Genomic DNA, 21,699 nt, shown 5'->3' with positions numbered 1-21,699 from the left:
CTTAAAGACTCCACCAAAATACTACTAAAACTGATAAATGAATTCAGTAAGGTTGTAAGATACAAAATCAGTATACAGAAATCCATAGCATTTCTAAGTACTAATAATGAAGTAGCAGAAAGAGAAATTAAGGAAATAAATCAAAAAGAATGAAATGCCTAGGAATAAATTTAACCAAGGAGGTGAAAAACCTATACTTTGAAAACTATGAAACATTGATGAAATAAACTGAAGACAATACAAATGGAAAGATATTCCATGTCATGGATTAGAAGAGCAAATACTTTTTTAAAGATTTTATTTATTTATTTGATAGAGATCAGAGAGACAGGCAGAGAGAGAGAGGGGGAAGCAGACTCCCCGCTGAGCAGAAAGCCCAATGTGGGGCTCAATCCCAGAAGCCTGGGATCATGGCCTGAGCCAAAGGCAGAGGCTTAACTCACTGAGCCACCCAGGCACCCCAGAAGAGCAAATATTTTTAAAATGTCTATACTGCCCAAAGTAATCTACAGATTCAATGCAATCCCTATGAAAATACCAACAGCATTTTTAAAGAACTAGAACAAATAATCTTGAAAGTTGTATGGAACCATACAACACCCCAAAGAGCCAAAGCAATCTTGACAAAGACAAAACTGGAGGTATCATAATTCCAGACTTAAAAAATATACTGCAAAGCTATAGTAATCAAACAGTATGATACTGGCATAAAAACAGACTCACAGATTAATGGAGTAGAGAGCCAAGAAATAAACCCACGATTATATGATCAATTAATCTTCAACAAAGGAGGCAATAATATGCAATGGGAAAAAATAGTCTCTTCAATAGTGTTGGGAAAACTGGACAGCTATGTGCAAAAGAATGAAACCAGACTACTTTCTGTCACCGTACACAAAAATTCAAAATGATTCAAACCTAAACATGAGACCTAAAACCATAAAAATCCTAGAAGAGAATAAGAAGGCGGGAATCTCTCTGACAGCAGCTGTAGCAACATTTGTGTAGACAGGTCTCCTAGGGCAAGGAAAAAAAAAAAAAAAACTTTTGGAACTCCATAAAAATAAAAAGCTTCTATGCAGCAAACAATAAAACAAAAAAACCTACTGAATAGAAGATATTTGCAAATGACATATCCAATAAGGAGTTACTACCAAAGATACATAAAGAACTTCTACAACTGAACACCAAAAAAGCAAATAGTCTAATTACAAAATGGGCATAAGACATCAAGAAGCATTTCTCCAAAGAAGACATTCAGGTAGCTAACAGACTGAAAAGATGCTCAAACATCACTGATCATCAAGAAAATGCAAATCAAAACTACAATGAGATGTTACCACCTCACACCTGTCAGAATGGCTAAAATCAGAAGTCCAAGAAACAAGTGTTGCTGAGGAAGTAGAGAAAAACAAACCCCCTTGTACTGCTGGTGGATAAGCAAGCTGGTGCAGCCACTGTGAAAAACAGTATGGAATTACCATGTGACCCAGTAATTCCACAACTGGGTATTTACCCAAAGAAAATGAAAATACTGATTCGAAAAGATATAGGCACCACTATGTTTACTGCAGCATTATTTACAATGGCTAAGATACAGAAGCAGCCCAAGTGTCCCTTGATAGATGAATGGATAAAGATGATATGGTATAGATACATAATGGAATATTACTAGCCATAAAAAAGAATGAAATCTTGCCATTTGCAAAAACATGGATGGATCTAGAACATATATTAAGTGTAATTAAGATAGAGAAAGAAAAATACCACGATTTCATTCATATACGGAATTTAAGAAACAAAACACAGAAAAAAGATAAAGAAGAAACCAGACTCTTAAATAAAGAGAACTCGTGATGGGTGAGGAGATGGGTGGGGGATGGGTGAAATGGGCGAGGGGATGAGCACAGAGTAATGCACAGAATTGCGTATCACTATATTGTATATCTGAAACTAATGTAACACTGTATATTAACTATACTGGAATTAAAATTTTTTTAAATAAGTTTAAAAAAAGGTAACATTTCAGTTATCAAATATATACTTGAAAGAAATAGGGGTGGGGAATCAGGGTACAAGCCTAAATTCTAATTCCAGTTCCACCTTTATTCCCAGAATAGACTGCCCAGATTAAATAATTTTCCTCAAAAACAAAAACATTTCTACTTTTTCAGTTTAAAATATCTAAGCATAATTAATTAGAAATGTGATGAGACACTGGATATCCATTAGTGAAAAACAAAGTCATTGCAACAATCATATTGAACACTATTTCAGGAGTTCTGAATTTTATTTTATTTTATTTTTTTAAAGATTTTATTTATTTATTTGACAGAGAGAGAGAGATCACAAGTAGGCAGAGAGTCAGGCAGAGAGAGAGAAGCAGGCTCCCCGCTGAGCAAAGAGCCCAACGCAGGGCTCGATCCCAGGATACTGAGATCATGACCTGGCCGAAGGCAGCGGCTCAATCCACTGAGCCACCCAGGCGCCCCAGGAGTTCTGAATTTTAAAGCAAACAATATTAAACAGGAATATAACACAAATCTTTCATTTTAGATATGTTGTTTTTATTCAAAAGAATAACTGCTTGACAACCTACGTCACAAAGTTTGAACCAAACCACCAGTCCACCGAAACAGCCCTGTATCTGCACAGCCACAGGGGCTGACAAAGTCCTTTAGTCCCTTGTTGCTCTCAAATGATGAGAATTGTCGTAGCTGAAACCACTGTTCTGGTGGACAGTTAGAATAATTGTTTCCACCATCTTGTTCCCCACACAGCTGCCCGAAGTTATCTTCTGCCCCTGGGGCTGGACCATCTGTTTTTGTGAAAGTTATAATATCGCATTTTACAAAAATCCAAATTATTCCTTTGATTTATATTATCTAACTGAATCATAGAAGTATTACTACGATGTTTAGAACACTGATCGACTCTACTTGCTTTAAATACTTTCTCAGATCTCTTTCACGTTTGTTTTCAGTGATCAGTAAGGATGACATAATAAGCAGGCCAAAAACTCTGAGATGTCCACGTGTTCCCTTTTCAGTTTAGTAAGACTTCACATTATATAGCGTTTTTGTATGTTACAAAAGCTGGTACAGTACACCTCTACTGGGAAAGCCTTAGACGGAATTCCCATTATTACAGTAAAATTGTAACTAGAAACGCGACACTTGAAGCAGAATACATGCAGAAAATTAAATCCTTTTTAAAAAATGACATTGCTGTAGCCCCACACCAAATTTGTAATTGGCAAAAAAATCCATTTCTAATCTGGTAAATGGTGGCATAACAAAGTCAACTCATGAGCTTTTCTACTTGGTGATTGCAGCTGAAATGTTCTCTCTGCAGCATGCCACCATACTGGACATTTAATTTGGAAGTATAGAATTAAGATTCATGAAATCTTGATATGTAACCTTTCTAGACCTTTCCTCTTAGAATCACCTAAGTGATGCTACTCCGGTGTGTTCTGGAGACTTCCCAAGGATCCCAGTTTCTCTCCTGCTTCCCCTATTCATAACCTTCACATCTATTTGAATCCATGCTAACAAGTTCACTAAGAGTCTAATACCTGCTTAGTCACTTATCTCTGAATGGCTTCAGACCAAACTTTCACCTGTGACATATGGATTTCATCTATGAAAAGGAAGGCGATGCCCTGCCTTTTTCACACAAGTGTCCTAAGGATAAGATGTCAAGTATGCGAGAAATCCTTTAATTATAATGTGCTATAATTAGGCATTACTGTTTTCTCTATGACAAGCAACAGCTTTGTCCTCCACCCAAATTAGAAAATACTGTTCTGGATATTCACTCAGCATCTTATTAATTGATGACTAACCTGATGAACTTGAGAGAACGTAACAGATTTGGGTTTTCCCTCCATATCCATACATAATGAAGCTCGCTAATACATGAATGGACAGTATGACTATCGGTGACTGCAAGGTGACAGAGCCAACACGGACGGACTCCTTGGCATGGATGACCCTGCTTACTGTCCACCCCACAGATGAGCAGTGCCAGCTGAGGGGGTTAGGATTTGATACCACTTGTGGTTTTGATTCTTCTGAAACAAAAAACTGCAGATGAGAGCATTAGGTACTTAGGTTGTAGCCATCAAAAAAAGCAAGATAACTTTCTTACTGAATTGCCTCAGACAACATTTGCTCATTCTGTGATAGACCTGAGGAATTCGGACTATATGCTGCCATCTAGGGATGGTATTAAAAGTTTTCTTTTCTTTTCTTTTCATTTATTTATTTATTTATTTATTTATTTATTTGTCAGAGAGAGAGAGAGCGTGAACACAGGCAGACAGAATGGCAGGCAGAGGCAGAGGGAGAAGCAGACTCCCTGCCGAGCAAGGAGCCCGATGTGGGACTCGATCCCAGGACACTGGGATCATGACCTGAGCCGAAGGCAGCTGCTTAACCAACTGAGCCACCCAGGCGTCCCTACAAAAGTTTTCCGATGAACATAGCTCACCAGTAATTTCTCTTGTCAAATTTAAACAGTGTTCCTATACCCCTCCCAAGGTCTTTGATGCTCATTGCCACTTTCCTCAGAAATGCATCAAACTTCTATGTGTTTGAAGTTTCACAGAAGTTTCTGAAAAAAATTTCCCTTTACAAGTTACTTTTATGTATTATTCCTATAAAAGTACCAAATTCTTATTTAAATTTCAGAACTGAGAAAATCATGTGTGCTGACTGCAGATAAATATCTTGTACGTTAATACTTCTATTGATTAAGAAGTGTCTTATAAACCAGAACATGAAATCAAATTATAAATTTCAAGTTCATTCTTTCACTTTTAGCTGAGAGCAAAGAACTTTATCAGGATGACAAAGCCTAACTGCTGTTAAGTCCATAAAACGTAGCTAGTACTAAAAGACACAGTGACTTTCCCCCAATATTGTACAACATTTTATTGTAACAAAAATAATTAGATGCATTTCATAGCAATATATTATCATATAGGTACACACTGAGAAGGATAAATTGGATAAACTATAAAACAATATCTTACTATACATCCAATGAATCTAATTTTTGGAAAAAGAAAAACATAAAATCATCCCCTTTTTATATAATTCTATAGTTTTTCCAGAGACTTTATAGACAACACAGAATCAAGATATAATCGTAAATTATTATAATTCTAACCTTAATATTAGAACCTGTAATGTAAAAATTCCAGTCATATCTTGCTAGGCATTTGCCAAATGAAATCAAATGTTTGTCATACAGTGGTTTTAAGCTTGTACAATAATAGTCAAATGCTGTATACTGCCATCGGCCCTTCTGTCTGATTTCACACACTGGCTGAAATATTAGTAAACTCACATTTTTTCACCTGTTTAGTCTCTGTGTTATCACTTCTCGATACATAATAGAGATATAGATGAGCAACAGAAAGATGACAAAGAAATCATCTAGAAAGCCTAGAATTCCAAACAAGGCTTCAGGTACAAAATCTAGAGGTGATATAAGATAGAAAAAAGCTCCCATTAAACAAAGTATAATCCTGATGCGGAACATCCAGAAAAGGCCCCCGACTGAAAACATTTCCCTGAATGCATGCCTCAGTAAAGTGGGTAGGTCCATAATTCTTTCCATAATCTGGCAGGGAGAAGAACAAAATATGACTAGTCATCTAATATGTCAGTATCAGAATAATATAATTTTCTTACAATGTGCAAACTCAGTTAACATGAATTAAGGAGTTTCATGTATTTTCTAGTTATACATTTTATTTGAAAACAGCTCTTTGATAACGAGGTTCTTATACGACCGATCCTACTGCAGGTAACTGGAAAGCAACTAAAATGTCAACAAACGGAAAATATACGATATAGTGAGGTAACTCGAGTCCTCTCTAATTTGAATTAGTAAAATAAACCAAACGAAGCACTTAGTGTATATAGGATTAGAGACTGAGGCTTGAGCAGTGTCTGGGTTTAAACTCAACGTCAATCTTTCGGAGACAGGTGATCTGGGGGAAACCAGATCACAACCAAATTGAGATCCGACAACAACTAACCAAGCATGTGTCACAAGGACTATTAAGCTATTAAGAACTAAAAGAGACACAGTATACAAAAGACATTTATAAATTGCCAGACAATATAAAAGTGGTAGACTTTAAAGACACATTAACTTGGATGACTTTGACAGCCTAAGAATAGCAATGAAACAGATTCCTTCCCAGGATGTTTATTTGGCTTAGCTTGAGTTTAAGCGAATTATTAATTGCCACAAAGATTTTTGGGAGTGCCAGACCCTATCTTTATGAAAATAATTAAGCTTCTGAATATGTACAAAAACATCAATTACCAGGTTTCTACATAAGTGAGCATAATTTTCACAGCTGAAATTTAACAAATTGCATAAATTTTTGAAAATTGAGGCATTCAGAGAAATTGGACCCTCACACACTCCTGGTGTGACTAAACCACCTCCCTGAAAACAGTTTGGCAGTTCTTCAAAATGTTAAACAGAATTATCATAATATCCAGCAGTAAGGCATATACCCAAGAGGAATGAAAACAAAGGTCCACACAAAAACTGGTACACAAATATGAATGGAAGCATTATTCATAATAGCCAAAAAGTATAAACAATTCCAATGTCAATCAACTGATGAATGGATAAACAAAATAATATGTATCCCTTGGCCATAAAAAGCAATGAAGTTCTGGTTTATATATATCACCACATGGATGAACCTTGAAAACACTATGCTAAGGGAAATAAGCCGGAGACAAAAGGCCATATATTATATGATCCCATTTCAATGGAATGAACTATCCAGACTAGCCCAATCTATAGGGGCAGAAAGTAAATTAGTAGTTACCAAGGACTGGGGAAACGGGACAGGAAAGGGGAGAATGGGGAGGGATACCAAAGCTTTTGGGATGATGAAAATACTATAAAATTAGATTATGACAATAACTAGATTATATTTACTCTGAATACACTAAAGAGCATTGAATTATATATTTTAAACAGGTTGCACTTCATGCAGTGTAAAATGCATCTAAATAAAGCTGTGAAAAACGAGTACTAGTATCGGGGCGCCTGGGTGGCTCAGTGGGTTAAAGCCTCTGCCTTCGGCTCAGGTCATGGTCTCAGGGTCTTGAGATGGAGCCCCACATCGGGCTCTTTGCTCAGCAGGGAGCCTGCTTCCCCCCTCTCTCTGCCTGCTGCTCTGCCTACTTGTGATCTGTCCTTCTCTCTGTCAAATAAATAAACAAAATCTTTAAAAAAAGAAAAGAAAAATTAAAAAAAAAAACGAGTACTAGTATCTATTTGTATGATCTTGAGCAAGTTAGTTTACCCTCTGTCTGCAAACTTTGCATTTTCTTTGTGTAGTCTGTTTGGACTATATGGTCCTGTGTAGTAAGGAACTACCATGACTTCTCAACATAACTTCTTTCACTATCTCGTTTCTCAGGGGTTGGTAGATACAGAGAAACTGACCAGACGAAGAAAGTCACTTCCTTTGGTAATTCCACTGTTCTAATTAGCTCAGTTCTAATTAACAATCCATATAATTACAGTATGTCCAAGTATATATTTTGTTTTTCATGAGTGCCAAGTAAGTAGAGAGGGAAGTGGAGACAAAAATGGGAAGAACTGAGCAAGTGATAAGGAAGCAGTTCTATAAACTCCACCAGAAAATCCTGTAAATCCTTTTTGGAAAACTGGTCACAAAAAAACCTAAATGGTCTTTTTAGAATGAGTTCCTATGTTAACTTTCTATTCTTTTTTTTTTTTTTTTTTTTTTTTTTGACAGAGAGAGATCACAAGTAGACAGAGAGGCAGGCAGAGAAAGAGAGAAGGAAGCAGGCTCCCCGCTGAGCAGAGAGCCCGATGCGGGCCTCGATCCCAGGACCCTGAGATCATGACCTGAGCCGAAGGCAGCGGCTTAACCCACTGAGCCACCCAGGCGCCCAACTTTCTATTCTTTATGGGAGAAATTCACATTTAAAGCAAAACAGCTGCACAACTTTTACAAGTCTATGGTAAATTATTTTAAATATTCTAGTGACCAGCCAGTGTATCTTTTGAATACTTTTCTGTCCTTTATGAGAACTGTTCATTCACTTCTCATATGGTATGACTTATATATAAAATCTGTAATAAGCAGACAAGAAGTATGAAATGGGGGTTATTAAGAAATATCTGTGTATTGGGGCACCTGGGTGGCTCAGTGGGTTAAGCTGCTGCCTTCGGCTCAGGTCATGATCAGGGTCCTGGGATCAAGTCCCGCATCGGGCTCTCTGCTCAGCAGGGAGCCTGCTTCCCTCTCTCTCTCTCTCTGGCTGCCTCTCCATCTACTTGTGATTTCTCTCTGTCAAATTAATAAATAAAATCTTTAAAAAAATAAAAATAAAATAAAAAAAAAGAAATATCTGTGTATTAATCACAATCTTGCTCCAACTTTGGATGAGGAAATATCAAAGAGCTAAAAGTCTCTATCATACTGTAATTTTATCACCTACTTCTTAATTATTAAATATCTGACACCGACCAAAAATTAGTAATTGAGCAAAGATATGCTTTCACACTTAAAAACAGGAATGAATATCTTAAAATGATTTTATTTTTTTTAAGTTCAGTGGTAGTTCTTGAATTTGGAACATACTTATTTTCAAAAAATCATCCTCTAGATGTCACTGGAGGATATGTTTAAAAAAAAAAAGTTGCTGGGTGAAAAAGAAGAGGTCCCCGGATATCTGTGGGGGACACCAGTGATTAGATTAAGTTTTCTTTTTGTTTAGACATCTAGAAGACTTACCTTTATCCACAACAGATGAAACTGTATGCCCTTCAATGTACACCACATCACGTATCAGAAATATGTGTGAGGAAGCATGAGAGCACACAAGTGTTTAGTACTGAAGCACTTTAATAGCCAATATTCTTGGCTGACAGTAGTAGTATCAACTCTTAAAGATAACTCACTAATTTATTCAACAAATATTAAGGGCCTACTGTATGCCAGGTACTGAAACTGGTGATGGGAATATAGCAGTGAATATATACATACAGTCCTTGCCCTCATGAAGCTTTTAGTCTACTGAGAGAAAGATAATGAACAAGATTTGAGTAGAGTTTGTGACAAATGCTACAAAGGAATGGTGCAGAGGACAGTGATAGAGGATACCTTAGTTGATCAGAGAAACCCTCTCTTAGGAAGGTCTATTTAAGAACGACCTAAAGGGGGGCGCCTGGGTGGCTCAGTGGGTTGGGCCGCTGCCTTCGGCTCAGGTCATGATCTCAGGGTCCTGGGATCGAGTCCCACATCGGGCTCTCTGCTCAGCAGGGAGCCTGCTTCCCTCTCTCTCTCTCTGCCTGCCTCTCCATCTACTTGTGATTTCTCTCTGTCAAATAAATAAATAAAATCTTTAAAAAAAAAAAAAAAAAAAGAACGACCTAAAGGATGAGAAGTCAGTCACGAGAAGAGCAGAGAGACAAGCATTCCCAACTGAGGGGTCATGTGTGAAGGCATTAAGATGGGAAGACTTGGGAGTGCACTTCAAGAGCTGAAAGGAGGCTGGTGGAGGTGAGGCATTTTGGGTGAAGCTTGGGAGGCGGGAAACCACGTCATGCTGGGGGCCTTTTAGTACAGGAAGGAGTTGGAACATTATTCCAAAACACTGAAAGGTTTTTTTTTCTTCTTTGTCTTCTTTTCCAAGATTTTATTTATTTATTTGACACAGAGAGATCACAAGTAGGCAGAGAGGCAGGCAGAGAGAGAGGTGGGGAAGCAGGCTCCCTGTTGAGCAGAGAGCTCGATGTGGGGCTTGAACCCAGGACCCTGGGATCATGACCCGAGCTGAAGACAGACGCCTTAACCCACTGAGCCACCCAGGCGCCCCCACTGGAAGTTTTAAAATACAAGAACATCATGTTCTTATGTTTTCAAAATATTACTCGGGCTCCTGCGCAGAGAAAAAAATCGCAGTGAGAGGCTACTTGCAATTATCCTAAGCAAGAGATAATGGTGGCTTGGGCTAGAATGATGGCTACAGACACAGGACATTTTTATGAGCTAAACATGAGAGGATCTCCCCAAATGAGAAAAGAAATGATACAACTCATTTATATACCAGATGAGGCGAATGAGGGAAAGGAAGAAATCAAAACAGCTAAGTAGACTGAGAAAAGAAAACACCAAGCTGAGGAGGGAAGCAATTTAATATCGCACGTATCACGTTTGAGATGCCGATGCAACACCCGAGTGGAGACGTAAGCCAAGCACTCAGACATATGCTTTGATCTCAGAGGAGGGATCTAGGCTTTCCATATAAATCTGTACTAAGAATATTCTGATTTTTAAAGTACATACTTAGTCGTGCACACACTTCTGGAATTCTTTGTTAGATTTTGGAAAAAACTGGAATAAGCTAGTAAAATGTGATAGAGTTTTTAATCTATCAAATGCCTTTTTTGGGGAGTAGGAGGTCAATCATAAAATTAATGTGTTTTTTAAAAATCAAATGTTTTTGAGAACTAAAATGACATAACAAAAAACTTCCCTAACACCTAGAGTTAGTTAGGGAAACATTTCAAAGAGGAGGCCCAGGGTAAATAAAAAAGTGGAAAACACAAATTGTAAAACTCTCCAGAAGTTCTTAGTTCTAAGCTTCTCATTAGATAATCCCTATTTTAGAGATTTCACATTTCCCTCCAATTTTTTTTTCTGTAATCTCCTTCATAAAGACTTTTATAATGCCATTTTTTTTTTAAAGATAGAAAACTATAGTCCTTGGGAAAGCTGTAACTCAGTGATTGACAACAACAAGGAAGGTTAAAACTTTATCCAACACACATAAACAATGAGACTTTTTATAGTCAAAGAATACATGTTGGCAAATCTCACCTTACCAAAGAGAAGTATCATTATACTCTAATTTCGCACCTGCTATAACAATACTCACAGATCTAGGCTGCCCTGAGAATCTCCGGTTATAATCATTAATATCTTGACGCAATGATACAACCTCCTGAGATTGGTCATTTTCACCAAATACTGTTAGCAGTAAAGTCACCTGTATGTTACAAAAAAAAACATTGTTAGACTTTTCTGTAGCATTAATTTTTTTTCATTTTGTGTTATTATTCAATAGAATGAGAAAAGCTTCTAAATTTATATTTCACTCATTTTATTTTTTTTCAGTTATTTCTTTAAATAAAAGCAACATGGTGAGGAAAGTAAGGTACCACTGACTTATAATAAAATCCAATGTAAAATGTAATTTGAATTCCCACAAAATCAAATGGGTACCTCAAGCAAACACTGGTTCTAATATCTTCCAGTTGACACCAGGGATAAAGTCAGTAATGCTCTGGGCTAACAAATGATGAGAAAATATTCAGGAGCAAAGTAATATAAAAATATATGTTTATTATTGTGGGAGTGAAAAATTAGGGATGTGTTTTGTGATTACAATCATTATTCTTCAACCTCACTGGTATCTGAAGTATCTTTGAATGCTACCAAACATAATACAGAGATTAAGTTATTGCAGGAGCCCACTCTGAAGCATCCATCCCTACTATCATCAAAAAAGGTAATTTTTTTTTAAAGATTTTATTTATTTATTTGACAGACAGAGATTACAAGTAGGCAGAGAGGCAGGCAGAGAGAGAGGTGGAAACAGGCTCCCTGCTGAGCAGAGAGCCTGATTCGGGGCTTGATCCCAGGACCCTGGGACCATGACCTGAGCTGAAGGCAGAGGCTTTAACCCACTGAGCCACCCAGACGTCCCAAAAAAGGTAATTCTTGATACTAATATGTAACGTAATACTTTTAACCTGGTTTCCTCCATGGCAGAGGTAAAGATACACAAGCGTCCCAGGACCATACTGAGGTAATCTGAAGAGGACAGTATCTTGAAAAACAAGTACATTTTAAAATATATCAATGCCTATAGAAATGGTCACTGTGTGAGGAGATAAAAATGGGAAGATTTAGGTTTAAATCATCTAGCTGTTTTTATCCTTCCTCAGTTCAGCTGTAAAACGAGGCCTTCCCACGACTCAGATGCTTTCCAAACAGCCAAGCGAAGGAGTGATGAAGAGACAGGTGGTAGGAAAGCAGGTACACAGCCTCTCTTCACAAATTTGCTAATAAAAATCATCTTGCAATGAATAGTAAGTGAGCACTTACTGTGGGCCAGGCACTGTACTACAAGCTACATGGACCCCAAAACCGAAGACACAGCCCTGCCCCTTGCCAACCACAACACCCAAGATGGAAAGGGAGGTAGACCTGTTACAAGGCGCTTGAGAGTATTGCTTGAGAATAAGGACTTCTGCCTGGGGTGCCCAGAAAGCTGGAAACCTAAGCTGGCCCTTGAAGTGCAGCTCGGGCCACTGGTGTCTCGGCGTATGCATTCGGGAAGAGAAGTGGTGAGCATGGTGCAGTCAGGTGCAGCTGCCTGTGCACCACATCAGCGGAACAGGGTGGGGACGGGGTACCTGCCACCTGTCTGACTTCCAGGATGTATTCTTCTCTAGTTACGGAACCAAAACCTATTATACAGAAACAATTTTATCTCTACCCTTCTGGACTCTAGCAATTTATGGGTGGTCAAAAGGATATCACCTGTATATATATATATCATATATATACCCTCTGAAAAGCCATGGATAGAGCCAAGAAGAGGGGACAGGTGGTGGAACTAATTCTTTAATGTCAGACCTATGGCTTAGTCTCAGCATTGCTGGCATATGGCTAACGATTATGAGAAGTGGTATTAGCAAATAAATTTCACTGGTGACAGACTTGTTTCATATAATCAAATCAGCCAGAGAAGCAGTACAAACAATATCAACAACAACAACAAAAGAAACTCCACCGATTTTCCTCCTGCCGTGTGATACAAAGTCAAATGTGAAAGAGGCAGAATTTGGGAATGTAGAAGCTAGGGGGAAAGAAGATAAAGCCCTGAACTTCCCTCTCCACGCCACAAAATGAGGCAGTGATGGGGGTGAGTGGATAGCCCGAACAAGGCTGAAAGGGTGTGTCTGTGTGTGCCAATACATGCTATAAAGTCCAAAAATCAGACAAAACTAGACAATAATCTTAGAGATGCATGCTAAGGTCATAAACCTATAAAGAAAGTCAAGGGGGGCGCCTGGGTGGCTCAGTGGGTTAAGCCTCTGCCTTCGGCTCAGGTCATGACCCCAGGGTCCTGGGATCAAGACCCACATCGGTCTCTCTGCTCAGCAGGGAGCCTGTTTCCCCCACTCTCTCTCTCTGCCTGCCTCTCTGCCTTCTTCTGATCTGTCAAATAAATAAATAAATAAAATATTAAAAAAACAAAAAAAAGAAAGAAAGTCAAGGAAAAGCTTATCATAAAAGTCAAATAGTAGTTGCCTCTAGCAGAGGAAGGAGTTGGAGATTTGGTCCTGAGGAGGCTTCTGGGGGCTACTGGCCAGTTCCTATTTCTTTATCTGAGTGGTGATTATTGAAGTGTTGCTTTGTGATAATTCAATGAGCAATATTTCTATGTTTTGTGTGCTTTTCTGTATGTCTGTTATAGTTTACAAAGAATTTTAGAAAAATTGTTGCCTTTTCTACCATTTTGTTTCATTTTTTGGCCTCTATGAGTTTATGCCTTTACAAAATGTCCTGTTCTTTTAACGGGGTGACCAAGAGCAAAAGTAAATACATGTATTCAATTTAACATCTTTACTTGAAAGCTCTCTATCCCTTCAGGATGTCACTTTGCACAGTGGAAGACTTCCTAAGGAGCTGCTATCTTTTTACGTATTCATAACTCATTAGTAGAAAGGTAGGTATTTATTTTAGATGAAAGATAAAATAAGTATATAGAAAATTATGAAAAAACTGTATACAACTGATAGGATGTTCTATTTCATTATATTTACTAATTAAAAAACTAAGAACTTCAATTTCTCCAATTTTTCATTATTTTGCTTTTCCAGTTTGTCAGAGAAATTAAGAAAAATCTATGCTGACATATCAGTCTTCAGTATATGTTTATAAAAACTTATCATCTCCCCCCCGAAGTAACTCCTATACTAACTAAAATAGTCTGATCTGTTCTGGATCATGTAATTTAGATATGTCTCCAAAAGACACATTTTAAAAAACTATTGTTCATCATATAAAGCTATCTTGACCCTCACTAGAGAAGGGCAGCTTTAAAGTGAACTGAAAGGGGAAAACATTTTTTTATATGTAGGGGAAATATCTGGTTAAGCCTGATTAGCTAGTTCAATTACTCCTCTGTTCATATTACAACAAAGACTTACTAGAATTTGGGGGAGGATTCATTTACCAGTTTTTTACTATAATTGAAAAATTTAGAAAGGTATTTCCCTTTTTTGCTGTCCTTAAGACCTTAAAAAAAATAATGGAGTAGGGGCGCCTGGGCGGCTCAGTGGGTTAAGCTTCTGCCTTCAGCTCCAGTCATGATCTCAGGGTCCTGGGACCGAGCCCCGCATCAGGCTCTCTGCTCAGCGGGGGGCCTGCTTCTCTCTCTTTCTCTCTCTCTGCCTGCCTCTCTGCCTACTCATGATCTCACTCTGTCATATAAATAAATAAAATCTTTAAATAAAAAAAAATAATAATGGAGTAACATTACGGAAGCTTTGATTAAACAGAACTTCCTACAATCTAGCAATTGCACTAGTAGGTGTTTACCCAAAGAATACAAAAATAATAATTCAAAGGGATACATGCACCCCAGTGTTTAGCAGCATTATTTACAATAGCCAAATTATGGAAGAGCCCTGGTGTCCACTGACTGATGAATGGATAAAGAAGATGTGGCATGTATATATAGTGGAATATTATTGAGCCATCAGAAAAAATGATATCTTGCCATTTGCAATGAATGGATGGAGCCAGAGTATTATACTGAGTGAAATAAGTCAGAGAAAGGATCTCTGACCCTAGAATCTCACTCACACTTGGAATTTAAGAAACAAAACAAGAAAAGGGGGGAAAAAAGAAAGGCAAAGAAAGAAACAGAATCTTAATTAAGGAGAACAAAGTGATGGTTACCAGAGGAGAGGTGGGTGGGGGAACGGGTGAATTAGGTGACCGGGATTCAGGAGTGCCCTTGTGATGAGCACTTGTATGGAAGTGTTGATTCACTGTATTGTACACCAGGAACTTCTATTACCCTATATGTTAACTAACTGAAATTTAAATAAAAACTTAAAAAAAATCAAAACAATTCAAAATTAGATACAGAAATTATTAAAATTTATAATATGAACTAGCATAAATGATGCTTTCTGGATATAAACATTACCGTTTGTCGACAGATTGGACAACTGATTGCCCCAAGCCATGAACCGTATCGCCAGTATGCAATAATGCAGGTACCTAATGAGAGGAAAAAAAAAAAACATTAATACTGATGTTTTAAATTTCAAGGCCCATAAATCCTCAGAAAGTTTCAAATATTTGAAATATTTTTATAGTATCATCTTATTTTAAAATATTTTTTATTTCATCCAACCAACTCTTTAGGCAAATTTAAATCTCATAATAATTCCCAGCCACTGAAAATATTTTTATTTAAACTACTAGCTAAGAAATAGACATTTTTATATAATCCAAAGCAACCATATATTAACTGCTTCAATGCTGAGCCTTAATAGAAATATTGCATTTCCTATGTAGAATAAGTAAACATCATTGCAAATATAACAACAAGAAAATCACAGTATAAGTAAGTTTTCTGTTCCAAATTTGGTATATATGTTACAAAAACACTACTTCTATTTTTTTAAGAATTTAGAAAGCCAAGTTACAGTGGCATCAATAGTAATTAAGAACCATAGGATACAAAGATTACATGCTGTTTGACCTAATAAAGTTTATAATCCAGTTCAATAATTGAACCAACTTTTGTAGTGGATGAATTTGATTTTTCTGCTAGAAGGTGTTCATGAGCAGCAGAACAGCTTTAAGGTAGAGTTTATAGGCCTCAAAAAGTAGCAGGTAAGCTAAATGCAGAAGCACTAAAGTTCAGGTCACTAACAAATGAAGAAGAAATATTTTAGTTTTTAAAGATTTTATTTATTTATTTGACAGAGAGAATGAGCACAAGCAGGGAGGGCGAGAGGGAGAAGCAGGCTCCCTGCTGAGCAGGGAGCTCAACATTACACTCGACCCCAGGACCCTGGGATCATGACCTGAGCCACCCAAGTATCCCAAGAGGGAATATTTTAAAACACTGTCCAGGGACATCTGGGTGGCTCAGTGGGTTAAAGCCTCTGCCTTCGGCTCAGGTCATGATCCCAGGGTCTTGGGATCGAGCCCCACATCAGGCTCTCTGCTCAGCAGGGAGCCTGCTTCCCTTCCTCTCTCTCTGCCTGCCTCTCTGCCTACCTGTGATCTCTATCAGATAAATAAATGAGATCTTTTAAAAAAATTAAAAAATAAATAAAAGCCAAACAATATCTGGTATCTTTTCCTACTCTCAAAGTGCTGTTAGATAATATTTATTAATCTGAACAACCTTATTTCACACAGAAACTATATGAAAACAAAACTTCTAAACCTTTTTAGTATTATTATTAACATCCATAGTGATACCTCAGCTCTATCTACTACTTGTTCACTCCAAAATTCAATGTGTCTTGACATATATTCACTTATTTAATTCCACATCTCTTTCCTACAAATTGGAGTACGGTGTCCTTGCTTTGTAAATTATGTACGGCCACTAACTGCACAGAAAAACTACGGTCCAACAAATCAAATGCTCCAGTTCACACACATCTGCTATGATACTGCTCAAGGTTTTCCCTTTTCTTCAACTTTCCCCCCTTTATAAAAAGAGAGATCCACCTAAATAAGATGGTGGGAGAAGAAGACTCATTGACTTTAATCTGGGTCATAATCTCCCAGAGTCTGTTTATTTGTAAAATGGGAATAACACTTCCTAAGACTGCTGAAGAATTCAGTGAAACAGTGTGGGTTACAAATGTAAGTGAGATGAAGTCTGTTGTTGCTATTTTTCTTAGCTCACTGTAAAGGAGAAGAACTGTAATTCCATATATAGGAACTAAACTAAGGTGCCTTTTATATATAAGTAGTATCAAATACTTGAACTACTATTCAAAGAAACACATTTGTTTCTTGAGAAGCTGAATGACTAGTTTTCTAAATCTTTGAACCTAGAGACAGTATATGAAGTATCTAACAAGTACAGCAGGCTATCAGAAGCAATCTACCCAATTACCTCAGACCCAGAAACCAAGAACACAATACTGCCATCTTTCATCCACTCAGTGAATTACCTAAGCCTGGGTTGGCAAATGGAGTTCATCTAGCCTGCCAAACCTCATTGATTCTTAACACATGCCTCGAGTACTGTGTTAAAGGATGGCTGAAGCTGTATCCAGACTCGGAAAGCATGTCCAATTGATTAAGAATATCTACCAGAGGTTTCTCTGATGGCCATTTAATTCTATCTGGTATTTCATGATTTTGCAGCTCATTAGCATTCCCAACAGACCAAGACAGATATTGAAATGAGTGTTTTATAACTTGTTAGCTATCTTAGGGAAAAACCTTAGGGAAGAGGAGGAAAATAATGGATGATGCAATAATGATACTGGTTGGTGTTTACTAAAGGAGCACAGGTAGGGAAAACCCTGCCGTGAATGATATGGATTTCAAATTATTTATGTCACCCCAAAGTGTAAAATAATAGCACTATATACCTAGTAATTCCATATAAACTCACACAACAAAGGCGAAAAACAAACTTAAAGGATCATTGTATGCTACACTTTAAACTGTCTTAAAATGGAAAATGGGTACATTTTGGGAGCGATTAGAACCCTATCTAGAGGGGCGCCTGGGTGGCTCGGTGGGTTAAGCCGCTGCCTTCGGCTCGGGTCATGATCTCAGGGTCCTGGGATCGAGTCCCGCATCGGGCTCTCTGCTCAGCAGGGAGCCTGCTTCCCTCTCTCCCTCTCTCTGCCTGCCTCTCCATCTACTTGTGATTTCTCTCTGTCAAATAAATAAATAAAATCTTTAAAAAAAAAAAAAAAAAGAACCCTATCTAGAACACATCACTGCAACAGAAAGAAATAATACAAATAAAACAACAGATTTAGTGAATGGATAAATGTAAGTAGAGAGTAGTCGTAGAAGCTACTAATCACATAGCAGAACTGACCACAGGGTCTGAAGTTAGGCCTACATTTAAAATCTGGCTTTCTCCTAGCAGCTGGGTTACTTTTTGTAGAATTTCTTAACTCAGCTGCAGTTCCCTCATGTGTGGGACTCAAGGAGATGAAGTATGTTAAGTGCCCAGCACAGAGTAGGCATGCAATAAACTGATTTGCTCAAACTCATATGACCGTAGTAAGAACTGACTATACGGTATCTCATTCTTTATGACGTCTTTCTGGAGGGTCAGGAAAAACACCCCAGAGGTAGAAAGGACCCCGTACTGATACTAAGCCAAGTGTGCAATCTATGTTCCCTTCCTGTCCTACTGTATGCTCTACATTCAACATTCTCTCTAAACAACCCGTTGAGGTCATGACAAAAAAACCCGGCTAATAACTTTTGTGCTGATGCAGGGTAAAAAGGAGGAAAGAGGGCTAAAGGGAAGGTCATGGGCAGGGTCCTTAACAGAACTTCCCTGCCTTGGGAAGGAAGAATAATAAATGAGACTACCAAAAAGTGATAAACCATGAAGGATTTAGTGTATTCCTCTTGGTATTCATATACTTGAATTACCATTCAAAGAAACACATCTCTGTTTATTGAGAAGTTGAACAACTCGTGCTTTTTAATCGTTGAGCTCACAGACACTAAATGAAAGTGGCTAACAAGTACAGCAGGATATCAGAAGACACCTACCCCATTCATGTAATACAAAATGTGACAAAATTAAGAATCCAGCCCATGTAAACATATGGGTCTTGGTCTAAAAGATTCACTTTCCCCCAATATAGCATTGTTTGCTTACCACAGAAAAGATGTCCACAGTTTGTTTCCACAGGGAAGGAGGCTTGGTGTAAACAGATTGGACAGTACATGTCAGTGTAGAACTGCTGTCGAGCAGCAGCAGGGGCATCCTGATGAGAAAATACGTTTTCATGATTATACATGATTATCTCTAGGAGTACCATCATACCCAAGAACACAGCCAGAGCGCATAAGCCTCATCCAATCTTAGATGTGCAGTAAAGTCTTATAAGTTTGATAAAGTTATGAGGCTGTATCAGTTTTATTTAAGCTGCATGGTCTCTCTACCTTCCTTCCTGAACATGACATAAAGACAAAAACCTGTATTAATTCCGGAGTTTCTCTTTCACTCTGTTGGAATGAGTAAGTTTTTCTGAGAAACACAAGGCTGAGCTAATGCAAAAGCTCAAGAAATGTCCAACTCTTTCCCAAGTATTAGCTTTTAATCATTTTTTAACTTAAATAAAATTAACATATAGTGTATTATTAATTTCAGAGGTAGAGGTCAGTGACTCATCAGACTTCTATAACACCCAGTGCCCATGACATCGTATGCCCTCCTTAATGTCCATCACCATGTTACCCCATCCTTCCCAACCCCACCTCCCTGCTTTAACCATTTTTAGCATCTTTTCATTCATACGTTCCTGACAAGTGTTGCATGTGTGCTGTACCTCACAAGGGTCCAGAATTAAACTTTCAAAGAAGAATACTGGTCATTTTGGAAGAAGGAAAATTTAATATATTGGTAACTTGGGCTTAATCATTCACATGGTCAGATTAATAGAATTTAATGTTTCTCAGTTATGTCACTGTTGTGATTGTACAGGAATGTAGAGTAGAATCACTACTGTAAGAAGCAACCACATATCAAAGAACCCACCAGAAGTAAGTGATATGAGGATAAGGACATTATCTATAGGATTCACTGTAGTGGCCCAGGAACTAGAAAAGTATCTAGCAGTAGTGTGTAATATGTATCTTTTAAAAGACATATAAAAACCGATTTTTATCACATCTAGCACAACTCTTATAAATAAACTAGCCAGCATTAAAAACATCAAATTACCAAATTTGCCAAATATGAACTATTCATTGTAAACTGAATCAAAGATTTCTGTCACCTAAAACTAAGAACGTTTAACTAAAACCTCTTCCTTAAATTAGTCCTAAAATACTACAATAGTTTATAAGCCACTGTGACACGTTGATGTTACTGTCTTTTATATCATTTTTAATGGTGCAAAAAAGGAAAGCATACAGCTCTTAATGTCTCTCCTCTATCTTTTGTCTTCATTATTATTATTTGGAAATTAACTAAAACAAAACAAAAACCAAAACCAATTACCGTTTGCTGTCCAACAGAACTTCATGCAGTAATGGAAGCTTTAGCTGCGGGTACTGAGTACTTGAAAGGTGACTAGTTTAACAAAAAAGTACTGAATTTTAAATTTAATTTTAGTGAATTTAATTAAATAGCTACATATGGGTAGTGGCTACCATATAGGACAGTGCAAAAAGGGCTAAGTCACTAGCTTTATTCTAACTAGAACTAAATGCCATGTCCAAGGAAGGTGTGGGGGAGGTGAACTGCACAGTGGCACAAAGGCATCTGGAAGATGTCACTCGGTGTGGGACTTCTGGATAGCCAGATCCATTCATGTAACTCCAGCAGGAATTTAAGTCCATCTTAGTGATCTAACATGTTAGATGGGAATGATACTTACTGACTTACTGACCATGTTTGCAGCTTAAATAAAACAGTTGTATGTGCAAACACTCTGTAAATTACAAAACACTATCCCAGCATGAATTATTACTAACAGCAGCTCTGGAACAGAGTACTACTAACAAGCTTATAACTACTTCTGCATCAGTGAATTTAAGTTTTATGAAGGCAAGAATTCTTATTTGTTTAGCTCACAGCTGAATCCTTAATGCCTAGAACAGTGTCTGGCATACGGTAGATGTTTAATAAATATCTGGTGAATGAATAAATTGTGAAACACTCTTTGGAATTAAATTTTGATTGGTGAGTAGGAAATCAATTTTTATTTTGTGACATTAGCTATTTTGGCATGAAGATGTACAATATTCTACTCACTCCAGCCTTCATGAAATATATTACATTTCTGGCTCTTAGAGTCCGTCTGGTGAAAAGTACAAAAGGGAAAGAAAAGTTTTCTTCTTTGCCTAATTAGTTTTGCTAACTTTGACTATGGAAGAAAAAGAAGAGGGGAAAAAAAGCCACCCCTTGTAGTCATCTCTTTGTAGCTTTCCAGGCAATATGTAGGTCATCGGGTAAAAAAAATAGTTTTTCTACTACATTTTATTAAAGGCAATTAGATGGTGGTTATTTCCTCACAAATAACAAGAAAACTGCTGTTTTTAAAGCAAGTTAAACACACACACACACACACACACACACCCATGAAAATATGAGTAGGTAAGACTAGTCATTTACCTAATTTGAAAATATACAATAACAGGAATAGTTTAAATAACAAAGCAGGAAATCAGTTCATGTTTCCAAAAAGTTATTTGCTCTTTCATCACAACTTCATATGCAAGGGGAATGATAACATTACTCCTTATGTAAATGCACATATCCATGTGACAACAGTACCTGTTCTGTTTGAAGTTGCTCCCGAAGTACCCTTACTAACTCTTGGTTTTCTGGGTGAATGTTCTGATGTGCATTT

The 21,699-nt window shown here is 37.5% G+C and overlaps 1 protein-coding gene and 1 long non-coding RNA gene across 13 annotated transcripts in view; both read right to left on the bottom strand.

The window, feature by feature from the left end:
* Positions 1–2,545: 2,545 nt before the first annotated feature.
* The window catches only part of RNF170 (ring finger protein 170), a 45,645-nt gene continuing 26,491 nt past the window's right edge, over positions 2,546–21,699 (bottom strand). For 9 of the 12 annotated variants that reach the window (XM_082715219.1, XM_082715225.1, XM_082715221.1 and 6 more), the window contains 6 exons: positions 21,624–21,699; positions 18,999–19,107; positions 15,312–15,385; positions 10,959–11,069; positions 4,468–5,631; positions 2,546–4,248 (listed from right to left, as the gene is read on the bottom strand). In XM_082715219.1, coding sequence (XP_082571345.1) covers positions 5,362–5,631; positions 10,959–11,069; positions 15,312–15,385; positions 18,999–19,068 — 525 coding nt within the window. In that variant the 5' untranslated portion in view covers positions 19,069–19,107; positions 21,624–21,699 and the 3' untranslated portion in view covers positions 2,546–4,248; positions 4,468–5,361. The remainder of the gene's footprint in view (positions 4,249–4,467; positions 5,632–10,958; positions 11,070–15,311; positions 15,386–18,998; positions 19,108–21,623) is intronic. The other 3 variants (XM_082715227.1, XM_082715228.1, XM_082715226.1) reach the window with 1 other exon arrangement.
* On the bottom strand, positions 8,600–10,952 carry LOC309855179. Its single transcript, XR_014306647.1, has 2 exons — positions 9,451–10,952; positions 8,600–9,231 (listed from the first exon to the last, which is right to left on the bottom strand). It is a non-coding gene; the product is annotated as an uncharacterized lncRNA (long non-coding RNA).

Source organism: Mustela nivalis (assembly GCF_964662115.1).
Source record: "Mustela nivalis genome assembly, chromosome: 20".
In the NCBI taxonomy this organism is placed as follows: domain Eukaryota; kingdom Metazoa; phylum Chordata; class Mammalia; order Carnivora; family Mustelidae; genus Mustela; species Mustela nivalis.
The sequence above is the reverse complement of the archived record's forward strand: the minus strand, read 5'-3'. Positions and strand labels throughout refer to the sequence as shown.